Here is a 19,936-nt window from a genome sequence, read left to right on the forward strand (position 1 = left end):
TCAGGACAAACTACAATCCAAATATGTTTGGAGAGAAGTATAACCAATTTCAACAACAGGTTGGTGCAGAGACTTATACATCTTAATGGCAAAATCAAAGTGACTTTCTAGACAGCTGGAGATTAGGTTTCTCCTCCCAGTTGGGTCTCGTTCCAAGTGCATTCAGACACCCCATTGAACTCTACTCTTCTGGCTTCCAAAGGGTCTGCATCGACAGCACTGTCCTTCTGTTCCTTCTACAGATGCCAGGCTAGTAGGGCAAGTAAGGCCTGGCTGGAGGATGCTTGCTGAACAGCACATGAAGCACAGTGCCTTTTCCACTCGGAAAAACATTCATTTGGTTTGTACCAGATTTCTGGGCTGGGGCCATCCTATGCGATCTTCCCCATAGGTATGGCAGAAAGCCAGGTGAGGAAGGCCTGCACAGGGAGACTCCAGGCCTTTTACCAGCTCGAAAGGCTCACCTTTCTGGTAGGCAGGGGCAGTGTGGTGTGCACATGTCTATGGGCACTGTGCCATGCTATTTTCAACTTCTTCCTGTAATTACTACTAGGCTGGAGACTGCCAGGCAAGAAAGTCCCTGGGTGTGACTATGAAGATGGTCCAGAGAACAAAGTCCCTGCTTCTGTCCCCTGTGTCTAAATAGAAGCTGAAAGTCTGATAGTACAGATCACATAGCCTTAGTGACTTGAATCTTACTTTGTTCCCATTCTTTAGTGACAATAGGAATATGGCCAGCCCAGCCCCTGTCCAAGCTCACACCCCTGGTCTAGAGGCTAAGATGGCAAAGTGGGTGGGGGAGGGGTCTCCCAGACTCCCTCACCTTTATCCTCCTTGCAGAATTTTCTTTCTTTCTTTCTTTCTTTCTTTCTTTCTTTCTTTCTTTCTTTCTTTCTTTCTTTCTTTCTTTTTTTTTCCTGCCAGAAAACAACAGCAAGAGATTTGGAATCTCATTTCCCAACAGAGATTTCTGTTTTATTTTTTTTTCCCTTTTATCTTTTCTTTCCTTGCCTTCCTTCCTGTTTGTTTGTTTGTTTGTTGTTTTTAATTTTGTCTTTGAGGAGCAGGATGCATGGAGTCCTTTATGGTGATAAAGCCTTCCTGGTAATATCTAACTCACTCCATTTTGCCAGCTTTCTGCCTGTCACCAGGCGTCCTGTGGAGAGATCAGTTCCTAGAGCTGCTGGGCATCTTAGCTAACAGGAATATTCTGTCTGTTTGGTATTGTCAACATGTGCTCCTCTCTCAAGTGCTGGGTTACACTTCAGAAATAAAAAACAGCCTCCTCACGTGATCTATCAACTTCCTTAAAATAGAATTTAAGAAGTGACTTCTAGATTAGTGAGAAGATGGCAAAAATAAAAGCAAAGAAGCGATTTCAATAGTGACGATTCACGTTAAGTGCCCATTTCCAAATTTAGCCCGGAGGCAGTTTTTTTAATTAAAAAATATTTTTAACCTGCATTCTTATTGGCTGTTCGAAGTCTGGGTGGCTTTTGAATTCTTGGAAGCCATTCTTTTTTCTTCTGTAAATGTATGCTATCCTTTAACCACTTCAAAATAAATTAAAAACTGGAAAGACCGAAATTCAGCCAAGCTCCATGCGACTCCAATAACTAATGCAAATCTGACGTGGGTTATGTAATTTGGAAATGGCTGTTTCCTAGTGTCTCACTGGCCTTCTGAGGTCCATATTTGGTCATTCCATTTAGTAACGGTTGAAGTGCTTGCTGTTCCGGAGAGCAAGGACACCAGGAAGTAGCAACACCACTCCTTTCCTGAGTTAATGTCGCGAAAGAGAATGGGGTCATGTGCAATTAATCATCAATTTAAATGACTGGTTACCTGGCTTTCAAATGTTCTCTGGCTTTGAAAATATATAGATGCTGGCTGGATCAAAATGGTGGCATGCTACTTTTGGCTACTTTGGAAGACCAAATGGAAACAGCTTGCTCTGAATGCAAAACAGCCAGAACCCTGGGGTGGGGGTGGGGGTGGGGAAGCACCGCGCCAAGCTTTGGGGAGACACTATCACCTCGCTGCTGTACTCACAATCAGATGACCCGGTGTGAGCGTGAGAGTTTGTCAGTGAATGTGTTGAGTGGATGAGGGCTGGGTCTGGAGACAAAACAGCTTCAAAGTTCAGGCAGGGAAGGCCCGGCTTGGCGCTGGATCCACCCGGCTGAGTAATCTCATTCTCCTCAGATGCCTTCTGGTTTTCAGCTGTCTTGGGTTTCTTCCTGAGAATAAACAAAGGGCCCTTTGAAGGAACTGACTGCATATTTGGGAAAAGGCATTTTTAGAATCTGTTAAAGATAACTTGATTTTTTTCTTCTGAAGGGGGATGGGAGGGAGTCCAGTATGTCCCTTGTTTTAAAACAAGCTGATTCTTGTTTTTTTCCCTCCAGTAATGGCCTAACTGGGAACACATGAAAGCATATGGGCCAAGCAAACAGCACCACATTTGGACTCTGTTGGCTGTATAAAAAGACCCTGTCCCAGAACTTTAGACAGCTTGAGCTACGTATGGCTGACATTATCCAAGAAAGCATCCTTTCCCCCCTTAAAGAGTTTTAACATGGTCTGGAAAAATACTAGTGGAGATTTACCGTTCTAGCATTTGTCAGGAAGCTTAGAGACAGGACCCGTGGAGTAATGGGAAGAGCACTGGACTGGGAGTCAGGAGACTTGAGCTACGGAACTAGCTGTGCCTGCAACTTGCTGTGTGGCTTTGGGCACCTCACTTCACTTCTCTGGGCTCCAGTTTCCTCATCTGCAAAATAAAGGGCTTGGATTAGAATGTAGGGCTTGGCCCTACAGGCTCTTTCTAGCTTTAAATCTCTTATCTTGGAACGCATTATGGAGTATTCAACTTTCCGGTTACTTTTTATGTGAAATCAACACAGAATTTCAAATCCCAACCTCCATCCACAGGCTGTCCAGAGGGAGGGGTACTGGTAGAGGTGATTATAAAGCAGGAAGTGGAAAGCGGTTAAGACAGCGTAGGTTCTAGGAGGCAGAGATGAAAGGTCTCACACATGCCCATCTCTCTAACCATCCCAGCCTGGAGTTCTCCGTGCTCTTTGGTTTAGTATAGGCTCCCAGAGTTGAGAAGCATGTCAGGTACTCAGTTGCCTTTGAGAAAGAGACCGCTGATAGGGAGTGGAAGGTGGTGGTGAGATTTAACCAGGAACAGAACGTGAAGTAGTTCAGCTTCAGTTGGCTCAGGATCCTTTTCCCCATGACAGTCAAACCAATGGTAACTAGCAAATCTGCATTTATCCAGTACATGGACACCAGACACCAAAAGGGATGAAACCCTCCTTGAACACGTTCCCCACTTTCTGTGGCTTTGTCTTTTTCTATCACTATGCTACCACTGAGTATGGTCCCCCCCCTCCTTTTTTTTTGGATAGATTATGTGTGGTACATAATCTGCTGTGAGTCCCTGTGTTTCTATGTTCTTCTTGTTTCTATGAGCATGGCTTTGGACTTGTATACAGAATATTTTGTATTGAAATGTGTTGTACTGGGTAGTCAAATCTGCCCTCGCAGAATATGGTGTTATGATTAGTATGCTGTGTTTTTAGTCCAACAGGTTGTGAAATCAAATCTGTTTCTTCAGAGGGCATGAGGCAGAGACAGCGTGGTAAAGATTAGAATGGGTTGGGGGGCTTTCAGATAGCTTTTTGAGTGTGGAGAAAGACAACATAAAAATCAAGCCGCAACGCCTTATCCATTGCTGAAGCGGGGGGGGGGGGGGGTGGGTCGACGCTGGGCCAAACCCTCAAATCCTGTGCCGATCAGGACCCCCAAGATCTGTTCTTCTGGTTTTTCATATTCAGAAAGAGTTCAAATTCAAAACCACTGTCAAACTGCCCCCTCTCCACTGTCTGTCTCCCCTGGGAGAACCAGTGCTTCCTCTGAGTCTGTTTCTGGCAGTGTGACCTACTGTCAGTCTGGAAGCACCCTGGTCACCTTTCTGTGCCCCGTGGACAGCTCACCCTGCAGTCTTCGCTAGCCTGCCCTCTCTCCAGACGGCAGCCTCCACACTTTCTCCTACTGCACTGCTGCCCTGACACGCTTTCCATCCTCAGACCCTAGTTCTGTGCTTTCCAGTCACTAAGTCCCACAGGACCGTCTTAGCCTGGATTCCAGGGCAGTTCCTTATCGGCCTCCCTGGCGTCTGTTTATCTCTCGCAGAGTTCTAGAATGTACATTCTTGGCTCTTTACCTTTGCTCATTACTGTCATTGCTTTGAACCGCCTTTTCTCACCTCTGCGGGTGAGTGAGACGAACCCTTCTGCCTATTGAATGTGTCGTGCTGTACTGTCATGACTGCCCTCTTTAGACAGGACGGCTCCTCTCTGTAGCACTCTGAGATTCCTCAGTGGTTGCAGTATTCTTGTCTTACTTTTATTTCAATAATGGTTAGTTTATGTGCTTTGGCCTCCTGGATAAAATAGACTTCCTGTGGAAAGGGGAATGTCTTAGCAGTTGTCCCGGTCATCCATTTCTCCACTCTGCCTTTTCACTATGTGGCTGTGATGTGCCACAGAAGATGAGCAATCTGGGTGCTGTCCTCCCGGAGTTACTGTCTGTTCTATACTGTGAACCAGGGCACCGCATACACAGCAGCCATTTAAGAGCTGTTTCCTGATCGAGTTAAACAGAGCTGAAATTTAAGTATACTTGGAGACCAGTCCCAGGCTGATTTCAGTTAAGCTTCCTCATTTTAAGCAGCAGTAGTATCAACCTGGATTGGTTGCTTTGTCACTGATTGCACAAAGAGTATTTAATAAGAATGGCTGGTCCTTGCAATTCACCTAAATATAGGGACAGAACACCAATGGCCATTATCATGTAGCAGAAAAGAAAATGCTCTCTAGTATATACAGACAAGGCGTCAGCTAGCTTTCGACATGTGGTTCAGAGAGTTAAGGGTACACGCTCATGCCAGTGTACTAACAAGCTGCCCAGTGGCTCTAACCCTGGAGAAACCGCACTGTTAATGCAATTGTCCTTACTTCTTATCCTGTATTAGATTTTGACACATGTCCGATAATTGGTGCCTCACCTAACGTCCAGGACTGCCTTTGGAGGCTGTCCACAGCACAGGGCATTGTAGCCACCACCTCTGTGAATAGAACATATGCAAAACAACCTACCTGGCTCCTTCAGTTCCTTGCTTTCTATCACTTCATTTCTCCTTTTACCATGGCTGTTTTCCAACTGCACAGACAAGAGCACTGTACACTGTCCGTTGGAGCATTTCCTCTCCCATCCCAACCTCTTTCATAATTCTTTGGGATTCCTTTCTCTGAAGCCAAGAAACATTAATACAAAACAGCAGTCTGTCTGACATGCACAGGTGCTGTTCTATGGCCCATTTTTTTTCAGTTTGTGGTTTATTAAGGAGGAAAGAGCAAACTCTCTTGTAATTAACTGAAAATGCCTTCTTTGGTTGCATAAAAAGGATGTATAAACATGGCACATCTGAGGACATGTCTGTACTAGCCTAGGTAGCCTGCACTATCCCCTGGTGCCTGTAGAGGGCAGCAGTACACTGGCGGACTCCACGCAGCCTTTCAGAGCCCAAACTCCTACCAGAACCTTCCTCCTGGTCACCATGCCAAAGGTTGGTTTGCCAAGTGGTTTGCCAAGCTCTCTCTGGCCTCTCAGTCCCTTTCAAGTTTGTTCTCCCCCACTTGCTGTGCATATTCTCCCTCCCTCCCTCTCTCTCTCTCTCTCTCTCTCTCTCTCTCTCTCTCTCTCTCTCTCTCTCTCTCTCTCTCTCTCAAAATTATACACTCTGATGAGGTCGCTTCTCGACCGGAAAATAAAAACTTCGAAGAAGTCAGAGAAGCCAACAACAACAAAGAAAAACCCGGGGGAGAGGGGAAATGGGGCTGTGAGGGAGAGAGACTTCAGAACAAGAAAAGGGCAGATGTTTCGTAAATATATGCAAAGCAAAGCTGGGTGTACCCTGAACACTTCCACAGAAAACAGGCCAATCATTGTGCCCTTCCTCCCGACACTGCTGCAGCTCTGCATTCAAAAAAAAAAAAGAGAAAGAAAGAAAGAAGAAAGAAAGAGAGAAAAAAGTGTGGCCGCAGGCACCCGCCTTTCAACGGTCAGTTCTGACATTCTGACTGAACATGTCCCAATTGTCCAAAGAGAACAAAAACATTTTCATCTCCCCACTGTGAACATTTTTGTTATGAGAAAAAGGCCGCTTTAAGAAATAGGAAGGCGTTTAAGGTGAAGGGCAGCTCAGCTAAGCCAGCAGAACCTTCTGGTTTTAACTCTCCCTGTGCTGGTCTCCACAGTAAGTTTAGGGCTGAGACGTAGCAGTGAGTGAGGCTGTGGAGGATGTTGGCTCTTCCGGAACTAGACCATATTGTTTGTGCAGAGAAATATGCATTAAAACATATGGGTGCGCTGTTAGGTATTAAGCCTGTTAAATGCATGGAAATGAGGCAGATCGATGGTGTTGGATGTATACAGTTCACACTCCTTCGCACATATTGCACACATACAGTGGCAGCCGTGCTTTCTGCAACATATGGAAAAATAAATATTTTATCCATGTGAGCTCTTATCAGTCTCCAGGGTCTGCTGAGAGGCGAGTGCTCTCTTCCATCTTTCTCCCTCTCTCCTTCTACTGTGCTCCCACCCTGTTCTGCACATTAACATGCTTTCCACTTACCAGCCTGCTTGGGTAGGAAAGGATTAGTCAGAACCTCCCTTTGATAAATAATTACGAAGTCGCTGGATCAAGAGAATTTAGATCAGTGATGCCTTTCTCGGCCTTTTTGGAGTTTGTAACCGTTTCCCTACTTAACTGCTTCTTAACTGTAGAGTGTCTGGGGACAGCAGAGGGGATGAGGTAAAAAGCTACCAGCACTCCTCCTACTTGGCGAGTGGAATTTAGGAAAACTGAGTTCCACTAGCTGGTAGCCAGGTGCCTAGGCAGGTTATTCTGCATCTCTGAGGCCTTATCTGTAAAATGGGAACACTGATGCCTTCCAGCTATGGGCTATGGGTAAGAATAAAGGAGATGAGCCAGGTTATGCTTAGCACAGTGCTGGTCCAAAACCAAGTGCTTGATAATGGAGCTTTTTGAAAAATATTAGTTCTGTGGTGATCATGTTAGCCATATAAGTGGGACATCTTTATCTCAGCAGTACTTTGAATTTCTAAGTCAGGGGCTAGCTGTTGTTAGATGTCCCCCTTCTATTCACAGGCATGTCAGTGCTGTGGTTGTGCTGAGAGGTTGGAGTTGAGGGTCGAGCTGCATACTGTGGCCTATTCATGGACACTAAGCTACAGGACGCTTGTTCATCACACCTTCTTACAAGTCATCCTTTCATGGCTTGGCCCAGCGTTCTCACATTAATTTAAAATGTTTTCATGATTAAAGCATTTTATTATCTCAATCTTTTCCCCCCTTCTTCTTCAGGGCTGATTTACAATATTTTTTCAGTGACTTTCCCTCGCTATAGTCAGGATCCTTGCAGGAAGTAATGGCCCATGCAAAGGTTTTATCTGAAGGGAGTTGGATGTAGGTGCCATGTCCTGAGGTGAGGTGAGACTAAGGGATGCTCTAGGCACCATTAAGCTCTACCGACAGAAACAATGGAGAGTTGTGGATCTCATCTTTGAATCAGTTAAACGGGAAGGCAAGCCCAAGCACCGTTTCTGAAGGAGTCAGGATGGCCCTACGGTGAGGTCTTTCAGCCTGACTTCCTGCTTATTCCTCTCACACATCTTTTCAGAAAGTCTTCTTTTGGCCTGAGTCTAAGGGAAGCTAGAGAGAACACGTGGGCCTGGGAGTTGGAGTCCTGAGAAGTCGCTGGGTCACACATTAGGACAGGGAAGGGAGATGGGTTGGCAAGACTCATCAGCATACCTACTGCTTCCCTTTCAAATTTGCATTCCCTTCACCCTGCTCCTCAATTATCTTTCTGGAAGGAAAAAGCAAAATAAAACCAAATCAGCCCTCTGCTAGCTTCCATGAACCTATTTTGTCTGTTTGCCATTTATAGAGCAGGGAAATGGAATAAGTGGGGCTCTGATTGTGTTTCTTGCTACACATCGCAGTGCCCAGAATAGTGACACCCACTGAACGCTCAGTGAATCTTAGTGGCTTGAGCAGACATACTCATCTCTGCTTGCCAGACCCTATATATACACCATCTCATTTAATTATCACAACAGTGAGAGTCACTAGGCAAGCCTGGCCATGTGCAGGTAATGTGTTCAAATCCAGCACTGCTTCACCATGACCTCTCAAACTGCGAGGACAGGCACAGAACACTGGTAGCCCCAGGCAGAGGCACACGGGTTCAAAGTTCACATTTTTACACTTTTCCCACCTTAGGAATTATTTTTTGTGTATGTAAGAAAACAGTTTCTGAACAGCAGAGACTATTGGGGTTGTAACTCGACAGTTTACCCTATTTCTGGAGTTCAAGAGAAGATGAACTATTTTTCTGTGACTAAACAGGTTGACTACAGAGTTCCTTGCAGTTTCCAAGAAAGATCAGACCCCAGTTCTTAAGTCTGAGTTCTCTGCAGCACAAGAATGCAGGGGCTGCAAAGAACACATCCACCTTGATATCACTCTACACCCTAGCACGACTGCTCGACAGGCACAGGTCCTATTCTGCATTGAAGGAAAACTCAGACGAGAGACACTATTCAGACATGAGATGTGTGCACTTCTTGCACTTGAGTGTAAAGAAATGATGCAAATGAGTTCCCCATGTGCTTACACACCAAAGAAACAATGTATGGTCTTCTCTCATATCAACAATCCCAGTCCTCAGCGTCCTTCATCCCCATCCTGGCTAGCAAGGCCTGCCCATCACCTGCATACTAGCTATCATCGGTTTCCTTCCATGAGACCAAACGCATCACAGGGAAAAAGATGCAGAACAAAAAACTAGCTTCACTTCTTTTGTTTGGAGGTATGTAGAGCAGCTGCAGACATAGTAATATGAATGTAAAAGTCCTACCTGGCACCTAACAGGATTATTAGCCTCCCAGGTTTAGTGTTTTCTGGTAAGAGACTTACAAACAAACAAACAAACCAACCCATCATCCCATTACCTGCCTCATATTGTACAGAAAAACTTGTAAGTACAATAAAAATGAGATTTCATGCATCATTATTTTGCATGCATAGCTTCTAAACAATTTAATTTTTTGACCTTTTTTAGAGTAAAAAAGCATATATTCATCTATTAGGTTAAATATAATTAGTTAAAAATTTTTTATTATTTTTCTGTATATATTGAATCTCCTGCTCTATCTTATTTCTGCATACTTTCTTGTGATGGCTATATTTATACAGAAGTACCCAGTGTATAAGGAATCCAAGAAGCTACACAGAGCCATGCATCCAGAGGGCAGAGCAGAGCCCCAGGGTGGGCTGGAAATATGGTAGAAGGGGCCTAGAGTTCCAAAGGCAAGCTTTGGCTTGTTACACTTGAAGGAAGACAATAGCATGACATGTATTCCAGAGATCATGCAGGCATGGGCAAGCTGAGCTGGCTTATAGACTTGATCAGGGTGACATGAAATGACAAGTAACCATGAGATTCTATAGACTAGCCAATGGTGAGCTACGTACACAGGAAGAGTAGCCACACCCATCTTGGGAAGAGGCACACAGGACCAAGCAGAACAGCTCTACTTCCTGCCCGGTGTACAGAGACCCAGCATGACATAACCACAGCAGATGGGTGGGGGAGAACACGACCCAGGGATGCTTGCAGTGAGTGCAGGTAGCTGAGCACTGCTGTGGGTACTGGAATCACTCACTTTTGCTGAACCTAAGGGACGAAGCTGTGTGAAATTGTAAACCTGCCTTTACGATTGTGTGGTTCACCACCACCACCACCACCACCTAAGTTCACTTGAGCCAAGATGTACTTACAGTAGTTTCCAGATAATTGGTGTCACTCTTCAGGTAAATCACTCCAAAGCTTGGGCCTAGTGCAGATGTTCATTGGGGCAGGGGACAGAGAGTGGTTGCATCTAGCATAAAGAAACAACAAAATAAACAAGGTCATTAACAGAGTAGGACATGATTCGTGCATGCTTTGTGCATTTATTTAACGGCGTTTTAAGAGAGATGAGCTAAGGAACATGACTGCAGCTGGTTCTGAATCTTCACCCCAGAAGGTGGCAAGACAGAGAAGACGCTTTGTCCCTGCAGTGTTTCTGCTGACTCCTGGGATGGTCTCTGACATCAGAGCACCCGGCAGTGCAGATGGAGTGGCTCCGGGAAGCTGGGTGGGGATTAGAATGGAGACTGAGGGGAGTATCATTCTATGAGGTTTTCCATGTACCGGTTGGTTGTAAGCCAACACAAATTATACCTATCTGTAGCACATATAATGGTATTTCGATGTTTTGAGATTTGTATTCATTGTGGGATCGACAAATCAAGCTAATTAGCATATCTATTACCTCACATATTTATGTTTTGTGGTGATAATCATTATTTTTTTTTAAAATTTTATTTTAAATCCTAGGACACACAAACTGTAAATCTCAGAAGCTGCCTGGAAGAAGAGAATGGAGAAAAGAGGAAGAAAAAAAAACTTTGAACTTATTTGTCTTGTCTCAAATAAAACTTTGCATTCTTTGAACAACATCCCTCTAGCCTATGTTAACCACCATTTTATTCTCTGCTTCTGAGTGCTCCACATTTTTTGGATTCCATATATAATAAGAGAGAACATGCTATATTTATCTTTCTGTGCCTGGCTTATTGTAGTTAATGGTTTCTAGGTTCACTCACGTTGTGCAATGACAAGCTTGCTTTCTTTTTTAAGGCTGAGTAGTACTCTATGGTGCCTCTGTGTATCACAGTCCTGGTATGTTTAATTCCCTTCTGTCTCTGCCTCTCTACTGCTCAGTCATTGCTTTTCGTAAAGACAGCCATTTACCTGGTTTGAATTCTTGCCTTCTCTCCCTGTCTTATCTTTTAACCCCAGGAAGTACAGCATTAGAAAGTACAGATTATGATCTGTCTCCAGGGGCCACCGGCTCACTGGTTCTTCCCTACCCCTACCCCTACCCTCTGGGTCTTGTTCAGGTCCACTGTGCCCCTGAAGCGTACCCCCTTTGTGATGGGGGCAGGACACTGTCTTTACTGTTTCCCTATCTTCTGTCTGCTGCTCTGTCTCCTGGACTGGCTTGTTTTCCTTCTTTCCTTCCCCTGATAGATAAGTTCTTTAACATTCTCACAGAAGGCTTTGTCTAGAAAACGTGCCCATACCTCAGCAAGCACGTTCTCAGAGAGTATCTCCATTGCATTTCTGAAGTGCACCAGACCCATAACGTGACTCAGCCAGTGACCAGTACCATCTGTTCGCCCAGTGTGCATACTGTATCTAGTAGACCCTTGGAAAAGATGAGCAAATCAGGGTCTCTAATGCTGCGTGTAGACCGTACATCAGCACTGAGTAGTACTGGACTCCTTTACATTAAAACTTAGAGATAGGCCTTGCTGTCTTTTCCTCAAAGCCTGCTGCTTCCCCAGTCTTCATTTCCTCGCTCTTGGCTGGCATTTCTATCCAGGGCTTGTCTGTAGCTGAGCAGTTATACTGATGTTTACCCGCATGCTTTTGCCTTCCCATATGGAACCACCCATTCAACCTGTGGTTCTTCCTCTGGCCAATTTTCTTCAACCTCTTGTCTCTCTTTACCACCTGCTGCCTGAACATCAGAGAACATCTCCCAGCTGCCTCTCTTTTAGTCTCTCTCCACTTTGTACCAACATTGAATCTTTCTACCATCACTACATTAGTGTCCTAAAAGGCCAGCCTAAACATTTTGTGTAACACTCCTTTGAGCAAAAAGCTCCTTGTGTAGCCCCAACCCAAGTTTTGTTCATTCTGTACGTGAGCAAAGGCCTGTTCTTCCCTCCATGTTCACAGCATTTTTCTCCTTCTAGCGTGTCCATATAGGTTCTTTAAGAGCCATTAAATGCCACCTCACTTAGGAAGCATTTCTCAATGGGGAATCCTCAAGCGCTGGTTTTTCAGGATCCCTTGGCACATTCCACCAACTCCAGTCACCACATGTGCCATTTGTCTCCCTACTTCTGGAGAGTAGAGACAAAACCTCAGGGTGGAGGCTTCAGAAGCAACCTTTCTCTCTGCCCCTCTCTTGTCCTTCTCTCTCCTGCCTCCTCTCATCACAAGGCAAGTCACAGAAACAAGAGACTCTTTTCTGTAAAGCAGGAGATAGAAATTAGAGCCCCTTTCCTAAAGGCAGATCGTGTAGCTCAAAGATAGTCTATTCTTCCTCTGCCTTTCTATGTAGGAAAAGGCTACAAATGTTCTGACGTACCTTCTTTTGGAAGAGAAGATCTTAAGACTCCAGGTTAAGAGATGGTCCGGTTCACATACAGATAGAAGGAATGCTGTACAAAGAGGCCAGCAAGAATCTGAACAGACAGGACTTGCTGGGTTTTTGTGCTCAGTCTACTACCTTTAAGTCACACTCCTTTTGACCAATCATATTTCCACACTGCTGTCCACTGCCCACCCAGCTTAAATACTGACAGCAATCCTGTATCTTAGGTCTTCATCCTGAAGTTGCTAATGTCAGGTGGAATTGTGGTCTAATGCATTTCTTGGATTTTTCTATGGACTATGACTCTGTCTTTGGCTACAGAGGTGTTTGCAACATCCCGTCCTTTTATGATGTGAGGAATAGGGACCATACCTCTTTTCCTGCCTCTATAGTACAACGTTTTGCACAAGCAATGCCTCGAATATAGATGTGTGCTCAGCTGAGGTTGGCTGAGTAGAATTCCAAAGGAATAAAGAATCTTACTTAGGAGGCACAGAAACTGAGGATGAACTGAAAGGACTTTGAGGCTCACCTACTCTACTGTCCTTTGTGTTCAGACAGGGGACTAAGGAGCCAACTTGCTCAAGGTCCTATCCTTGTTAGTAACTAGCAAGGACAACTGATAGAACAGATCTTGTATCTTTAAATACGTAAGTGCCGGCTGAAGGCTACCAGACCACCAAGAGCAATGACCAGACTGGATTCAAGGGAGTTCGGGTGTACACTATGTCTCACAAATAACAAACTTGCTTCACTTATTAGCTTCAACAGACTGAGAGAATGACTAGCACTTTATGTTTGGATGTGCCTCAAAATGAGGGTGGATCATAACAGCGAAGAAGCAGATTTTTCTAACATCCCCAGCAGTAACAATTATAACAAACTGAAAATACCACTGGACTGATAAACCAAGTGAAGACGGGGAGGAGGCTCCTCACACGTTGAAAAGGCCATGGCTTCAGCTATGGTTCCTTGTAGAAACAGGCTACACCAGCACAGCAGTTAAATTCCTTACAGCCGTTTGTCAGACTCGCTACACTAATGCTTCTTTTCCCAGCTTGCTTGCTCACCATCGTGTTCTGGGTGAGTTTAAACTTGCACTTATTTTTCTCCTTATTTAATTTATGATTTACTCATAGAAACATGCAGGTGGCTGCCCTAAGTCTCTTCTCATTTCCTTGCCTGTTTTCTTACAGAGATGGAAGAAGTATTGTCTGTTCCATTTCTCCTCTGACCTCAAACAAATTCATCTTCTCTTAGTCATAAATGAAAAGCTAAAACAAAACAAATGAACAAAGAAACAACCGAAACTAAACTAAAACCAAAACAACTGTCTTGGATAGTGGTGTTTACCATAGCAAATAAAACAGATCTTCCAGGGCCCGTCATTTATTATTGGCTAGAAAGGCTTCCTCTTAAACAGTCTACAGTACCATAGGCCTCATCAACTCCACATTAGCCGGAAGAGAAAGAAGATGGTAATATTTATCAAACTTTTTGGCTGGCATGGTGGAGAGGTGCTATGCATTGAACCATTTACCTTAGCAGCCACATAACCAGCAAAACCAGGCTCACGAGCTGTTCATTGTTCTTTCTAACCCATCGAATGACTGGAGATTATTAACTTGTCATCCCACTGAACTTTTTTTTTTTTAATCTCCTGGCAACTATATTAAAATAATAAAGAAAATCACTGATCAATATTCTCCCACATTGCAGTGAACAATTACCTAGCAATATACAGATATCCGCTATATAATTAGGTAACTGTACATGTTCAGTGCACATAATCATTCACTAAAAGTGTGAAATTTGTAATTAAACAGAGCCATAATCTTCCTGTCCTTTAATCAAGCCCTTCTCCTTCACATCCTCCTGCTACGATCCTCCAGGCTTTTTGGCAGACTATCTTCTACCCTATTTCCTTATTTCCCTCTCAGGTGCCTGCACACACCTGAGGTCTACTAATCAGGGCTACTGCATGGACTGTCATGTTTTACTGCTTCGAGGGTAGTTATACTCTAAAAACGGACTCAGCGCAAATGACCTCACAGGGTTTCTTATTTGTTCCCTTTTAATGACTTCCATATCCAGTGTACTAAGTTTCTAAGTTAAAAGGTAATTTTGAAGGGCAGCTGGTGTCTCAACTTGAACTCAGTACCTGGAAATCCAGCTGTTGCCCCAGCTTCTTATATCAGTCCTGTAATAAAGAGTCTGCCCTTAGAACCCAGCAAGTCTCATGACGGTGTCAGATGCAGAACAGACAGGGTCAATTCTCATCAGGCTGTTGCTTTGATGGTGTCTCTGCACACCTGCCTGGAACGCTAGTTGAGCAGAGCTGCTAAGGAACACAATGCCACATGTCACTTGAGGGACTGTCAGCTGAGGTCTGACTTTAGTGTGGCCTTTGCTACTCGCTTCTCAGAGATTACCTTGTCAGTATAAAATGGGAGGGTGGAAGCTCATAGAAGGCACAGCAGAGCAGCTATTCATGGATGTCTACATTTTATCAGGGACCACAGATTCACGTATATGACATAGTCTCATCTAACCTTCTCCGCTATGTTGATTTCTATGCCCAGTGTACAGAGAGCTCATGAGAAAGTCGTGATTAGAAAGCTTGCTGATAGTGAAGACAGAATTCGAACACAGATCTTCTCACAATGCACAGCTGTATTCGTGCCTTCTGCCATGGTCCCACAGGGAGTCATCTCCTTGAAAGTCCAGAGTCACAGGAAAAAAACTTGCCTTGAAATTCCAATATGCACAGTAAACTTGTAATTCCTTTCTAATTGAAGTGGGAATGTCTTATAGCAATCTCAAGCTCTAACCAGCACTCAAATCATTGTTATTTCTAAATCAGCATGTCTGGGTAGAGCCTGCAGTTCTACATTGTGGCAAGTTCCCAGGTGATGCTGATGCTACAGGTCTGGGTACCACATGTCTTACATCTGACATTCTCTTTTCTAATAGGGGTTTGTTTTCGGAGGAGCAGTTTTAGCTGAATAACACGGCTTCTGATTCTGGACCAGTCATCAGACATCAGAATTCCAGGAGTTTCTGACACTGAGTATGTTGTGAACAACAACAAACTATTGTTTCTAGATTTCCAATAACTTCCCTCATCTTCTGGAACCTAAGAATGATAATGTCTAAAACATGCCATGGTCCCATTTTTACATTATTGTTATTTTTAACAATAATTATCTGGTAATAATTCAAATAACACCTTTCCTCTGAGAAATTCAATGAGTTTTACTAACCTTAATTGTCTAACAGCAATTCCCAGGTGTAGAAAAAGCTGTCTCGAAGATCACAGTAAATTTAAAATTGTTCTACTTCCCTCATTTCTTCACTCTAAATGAAGTAGTGAGTCAGCGGTGAGGGTTACTAATTGCCAAAGACCCACTAGCTCATAAACGGAGGCACAGGAGATTTCACAGCACAAGGGTAACTGTGGGAACAGGGCACTCGTGTGTGTGTGCATGTGTGTGTGCATGTGTGTGTGTGTCTGTGTGTGTGTGTCTGTGTGTACAGAGCGGAGATAGAAGGGGGTGCAAAAAGAGAATTTAAAGAGAACTCAAAGGAGTGAGACTAAAAGAAGGAAAGAAAATTCTAGAACTGTCTGGGTGACCTAAGGTGAACCATTTGGCTTCTCAGTGGATCACCTTTTCCATTTGTAAAAGGAAGGGATGAATCTTATGATTTTAAGATCCCTTAAAGTTCTAATAGCTTCCTGAGAAGAAAACTGTGGGAATTACAGAGCGCATCAACCCAGGAAACCATTAACCACGTTAAAGGGAGCCACCAAGGTGCGGAGTTGGGAGAGGGAGCCCCTTCACAGAGGCAATGGGAGGGGGAGGGGAGATGTGATGGGGAAGAGAAGAACATCTGAAATGTAAATGAGAGCATATCCAATAAAAAAAAAAAAAAAGAAAAGAAAAAGAAATCTACTTGACTTTTAACTTTTTAACTAATTACCTGAAACTAATTCCCTAGTGGATATCACTGATCCCACCAGATGAAAACTGGCGGGAAACCATTGGAACAAGCAAGGCACAAAAGGCGGTATGACCAGACAGGCTGATCAGGAGCTCAGCTTTTCCACGCTGGGAGAACCATTTCTAGTTTTAAAATGTACCTTGTTAATTAACCACCAGTTAATACTCATGTCCAGGAGAAATACCTCTGACGGCTCAAAGACCCCAGGGGTGGTCCTGCCACAGAGAGTGGAACTGTCGTGCAACTGTTTGTCACAGTAAGTCTGTGTTAATATTCTCCACAGAGACCTCTGATTCCTTTTTGACAATGCACAAACTCTGTTAATAAGAACTGTATATTCCCAAAGCCTTAGTGTTTTGGTAGTTGATTCTTATTTAAAATAAGAAAATTGGAGATCAGGTGATAGATACATATGGTGGTGACAGGACACCCCATCTTACCCACTCTAAGTCCCTTCAAACGGACACCTTCCTGCCCAGAAAGGTTCTGAAATACGGATCTCAGCTGGTTCATGATTGTGGACCAGAATGTTTTCTGGTATATCAGTTTTTTATACTTTGTCTCTTGCATTATATTTTCTGTACAAACCTTTTTTTTGGGGGGGAGGGGAGCTTACTGGAAAGTCAAAACCAGAACAAAACAAAAACCAGGTACTAATTCACATCCCAGTAGCTTTGCCCCAGTTAACACACTCTAAGAAAATTTCCCTTTCCCTTTTCTGTGCCCTCTCCTCAGTGACAATTTTGGCTACCCCTAACGAAATGCTTAGCACAAGGTAAATGGACTTTTTCTTTCTTTGTTTAGCTTCATGTCTTATGTTTACTCTTCAAAGGTATCGTAGTCCTATTTTATATACAGACAAGGCAGCTGATAGGCTTTAGGAAAGAGTTATTTGCCATAGGCCATGAAGCAGGAACAGAGGAATGTAGGATGGAACATCAGGTTTTAGTTGCCCTGAGGTGTGGCTTGTAGCAGCTCGTAATCGAGTTCTGTCCTTGGTAGCCTTTGGGTTTTCTTTTCACTTTTATGTGCAGGGTTTCCCCTTAATGTGTTCACACATGAATCCAGATGACCACGAGTTGCTCCTTGCTGCCCCTGGTGTAGGGCCCTCTTTCTGCTCCTACCGTGGGACTCCAACCCTGCCCGTTGTTTCCATGTGTGAACCTTAGTGTATTTTACCAAGTCCTGCTCATTCTGTTTCCTTTCTCAGTTGGTAACGCAGAGCTCCTGCACAGCTGTCCTGCAGCATGCTACATTTATGGACACCCTCTCCTCTAGTCCCCACCTACTGTGCAGACTGGATTCATCTCTGAAGCTTCTCTGCACTTAGTGGTATGCTCATTGTCAACAGCACTGATCATTACAACATAGTATGATTTTCAGCTCTGGATCTTCAACTCCTTTTTAAGGTGGAATATCGCAGAGTGGGGTTACAGGTTACTAGTACCTTAAAAAGCATCCTAAGAAAAAAGGGATGGGGGAAGGGAGGCACTGAAAGGCGGCTCCATGGTTAAAAGCACTGGCTGCTGTTCCTGAGAACCCTGGTTGAGTCTCAGCACCCACAAGTCAAATCACTTTTTGGGGCTCCAGTTACAGGGGAGTCAACACTGTATTCTGACCTCTCCTGGCACCAGGCATGCATATATGTGTACAAAAAATGCATGGCAGACAAAGTTCCCACACACACAAATTAACTAATGTTTTTGGTTGTGAGCCTAGCCCTTAACAGCTGAGCTATCTCTCCAGCCCTTAACTATTGTTTTTAATAAAAAAAAAAAAAAAATTGGGCCAGTGTGATGGCTCAGTGTGCGAAGGCCATTTCTGCTAAGCCTGAGGATGATTCTGGGGACCTATGAGTTAGAAACACAGAACTGACCACACCCACAAGCCTGACCTCCAAGTGTGGTCTCCACCCAGCCCCCGATCCCGCACAAGAACACAGACAAAAAATACTTAATAAGAAAATGTACAATTTTGTTGATTAATTTAGAAAGCCTACAGGCTTTGCCCAAGCTTATTGGATCAATGAAACATCAGTTTACCTAAGAAAATGCCTGAGGGAAATCAAGGGAAAGCTTGTTTGTTTGTTTGTTTTGTTTTGACTACAGTGAAAGTCATTGAATGTCTATAAAATAAAGCCTTTATGTTAATATTCAATTTAGTATTTCCAAGTTAACTTTTAGGGGTCAGAAAGATAAATACAATTGTATCCCTAAGCTTTTGAACAGACTGTTTTCAAAGTAACAGGATACCATCTTTGTTGCCTTTCATTTGTACCTAAACTTTCTTCCCATTCAAGGCCCACAGGAAGTGACATACTCCTTATGAAACTCTGTTGTGAAGAATGCTTTGGCACCGACTTAGCATTTAGATGAATAGTTACTGTTTACTGTCTGCTTTATGTATATTGGGAGTGTGTCACAGTCCTCTAGGGAATAGAGGTTGTTTAGTAGTTTACAGAAACATCAACATCTACTACAGGCCTTTGCACATAGTAGGATGTTCTAATTAGAGGCCTGATAAATTCTACTCTGGCTTCTGTAGGGGATGGATTAGGATGGTAAAGGTCCGGGGAGAATGTATGAAACCTTGTTGGAAAACCCACCATCCACTATTATTGCCACCACCTCCACAAATGCCATCAGGTGTCTCAAAGGCTTTTTTTTTTTTTTTTTAAATAGAAACATCTTTTATTTGGGTAACATGTCCCAAAACAGGTCAGTTAGTAAAATAGGCTCTACAGAGTACAACCCTATGCACAGCCTTCCGTCCCCAAAAATAATCCTGGGGGCGGGGGGAGAGTTTGCCTCCCCACCCCCACCCAGGACTCCTCAGGTATAAAGTTTTGGCAGGTTTTTGTTATTATCTAGGTATGGCCCACCATGTCTACTTTTTGTAGTGGCTGGTGTCAGTACCTACTTTTCTCGGACTCCAGACCAATTCAGCAAGCCTCACCCCAAACTGTGGGGCCTAAATAAAGAGCAAATAGGTCTCCTCCACAGAGGTGCTGGGCAGGACCCAGCATCTCATCACTGTGCTTTCAGAAAAGGGGCAGGTGAGCTACACGTGGTGCTGCACACCTTTAATCCCATTGCTCAGGAGGCAGAGGCAGGCAGAGCTCTGAGTTTGAGGCCAGGACAACCAGGACTATACAGAAAAACCCTGTCGGGAAATAAAAACAAAACAAAACAACAAAAAACAAAACAAAACCAAAGGGTGGGTGGATGGCAGCTATTTGGTACTTTAAAAATAGACTAGTGAGCTAGGCAGTGGTGGAGCACCCCTTTAATCCCAGCAATAGAGAGGCAAAAGCAGGTGGATCTCTATACTCAAGCCCAGCCTGGTCTACAGAGTGAGTTCCAGGACAGCCAAGGCTACACAGAAACCCAAAAAAGTGAGGACAGGAGAGGCCAGATGAATTATGAAAACTGGCAAAGAGAGACCATTTGGCACTAGTCCCTTGGTGGAAGACAAGAGAGAAATATAAGCGTAGAAGGCAAGAAAGTAGGAGGAACCACTTCAACCAGCAGAGTGGTGAAATGGGCTAGAACCAACGGGA

The 19,936-nt window shown here is 44.0% G+C and overlaps 1 protein-coding gene across 11 annotated transcripts in view; it reads right to left on the bottom strand.

The window, feature by feature from the left end:
* The window catches only part of ZBTB20 (zinc finger and BTB domain containing 20), a 687,690-nt gene that overhangs the window by 42,438 nt on the left and 625,316 nt on the right, over nt 1-19,936 (bottom strand). For 10 of the 11 annotated variants that reach the window (XM_080919183.1, XM_080919189.1, XM_080919188.1 and 7 more), the window contains 3 exons: nt 9,944-10,044; nt 2,610-2,773; nt 2,053-2,240 (listed from right to left, as the gene is read on the bottom strand). In XM_080919183.1, coding sequence (XP_080775309.1) covers nt 2,053-2,240; nt 2,610-2,620 — 199 coding nt within the window. In that variant the 5' untranslated portion in view covers nt 2,621-2,773; nt 9,944-10,044. The remainder of the gene's footprint in view (nt 1-2,052; nt 2,241-2,609; nt 2,774-9,943; nt 10,045-19,936) is intronic. The other variant, XM_080919186.1, reaches the window with a different exon arrangement.

This window comes from Micromys minutus (genome assembly GCF_963924665.1).
Source record: "Micromys minutus genome assembly, chromosome: 7".
Taxonomy (NCBI): domain Eukaryota; kingdom Metazoa; phylum Chordata; class Mammalia; order Rodentia; family Muridae; genus Micromys; species Micromys minutus.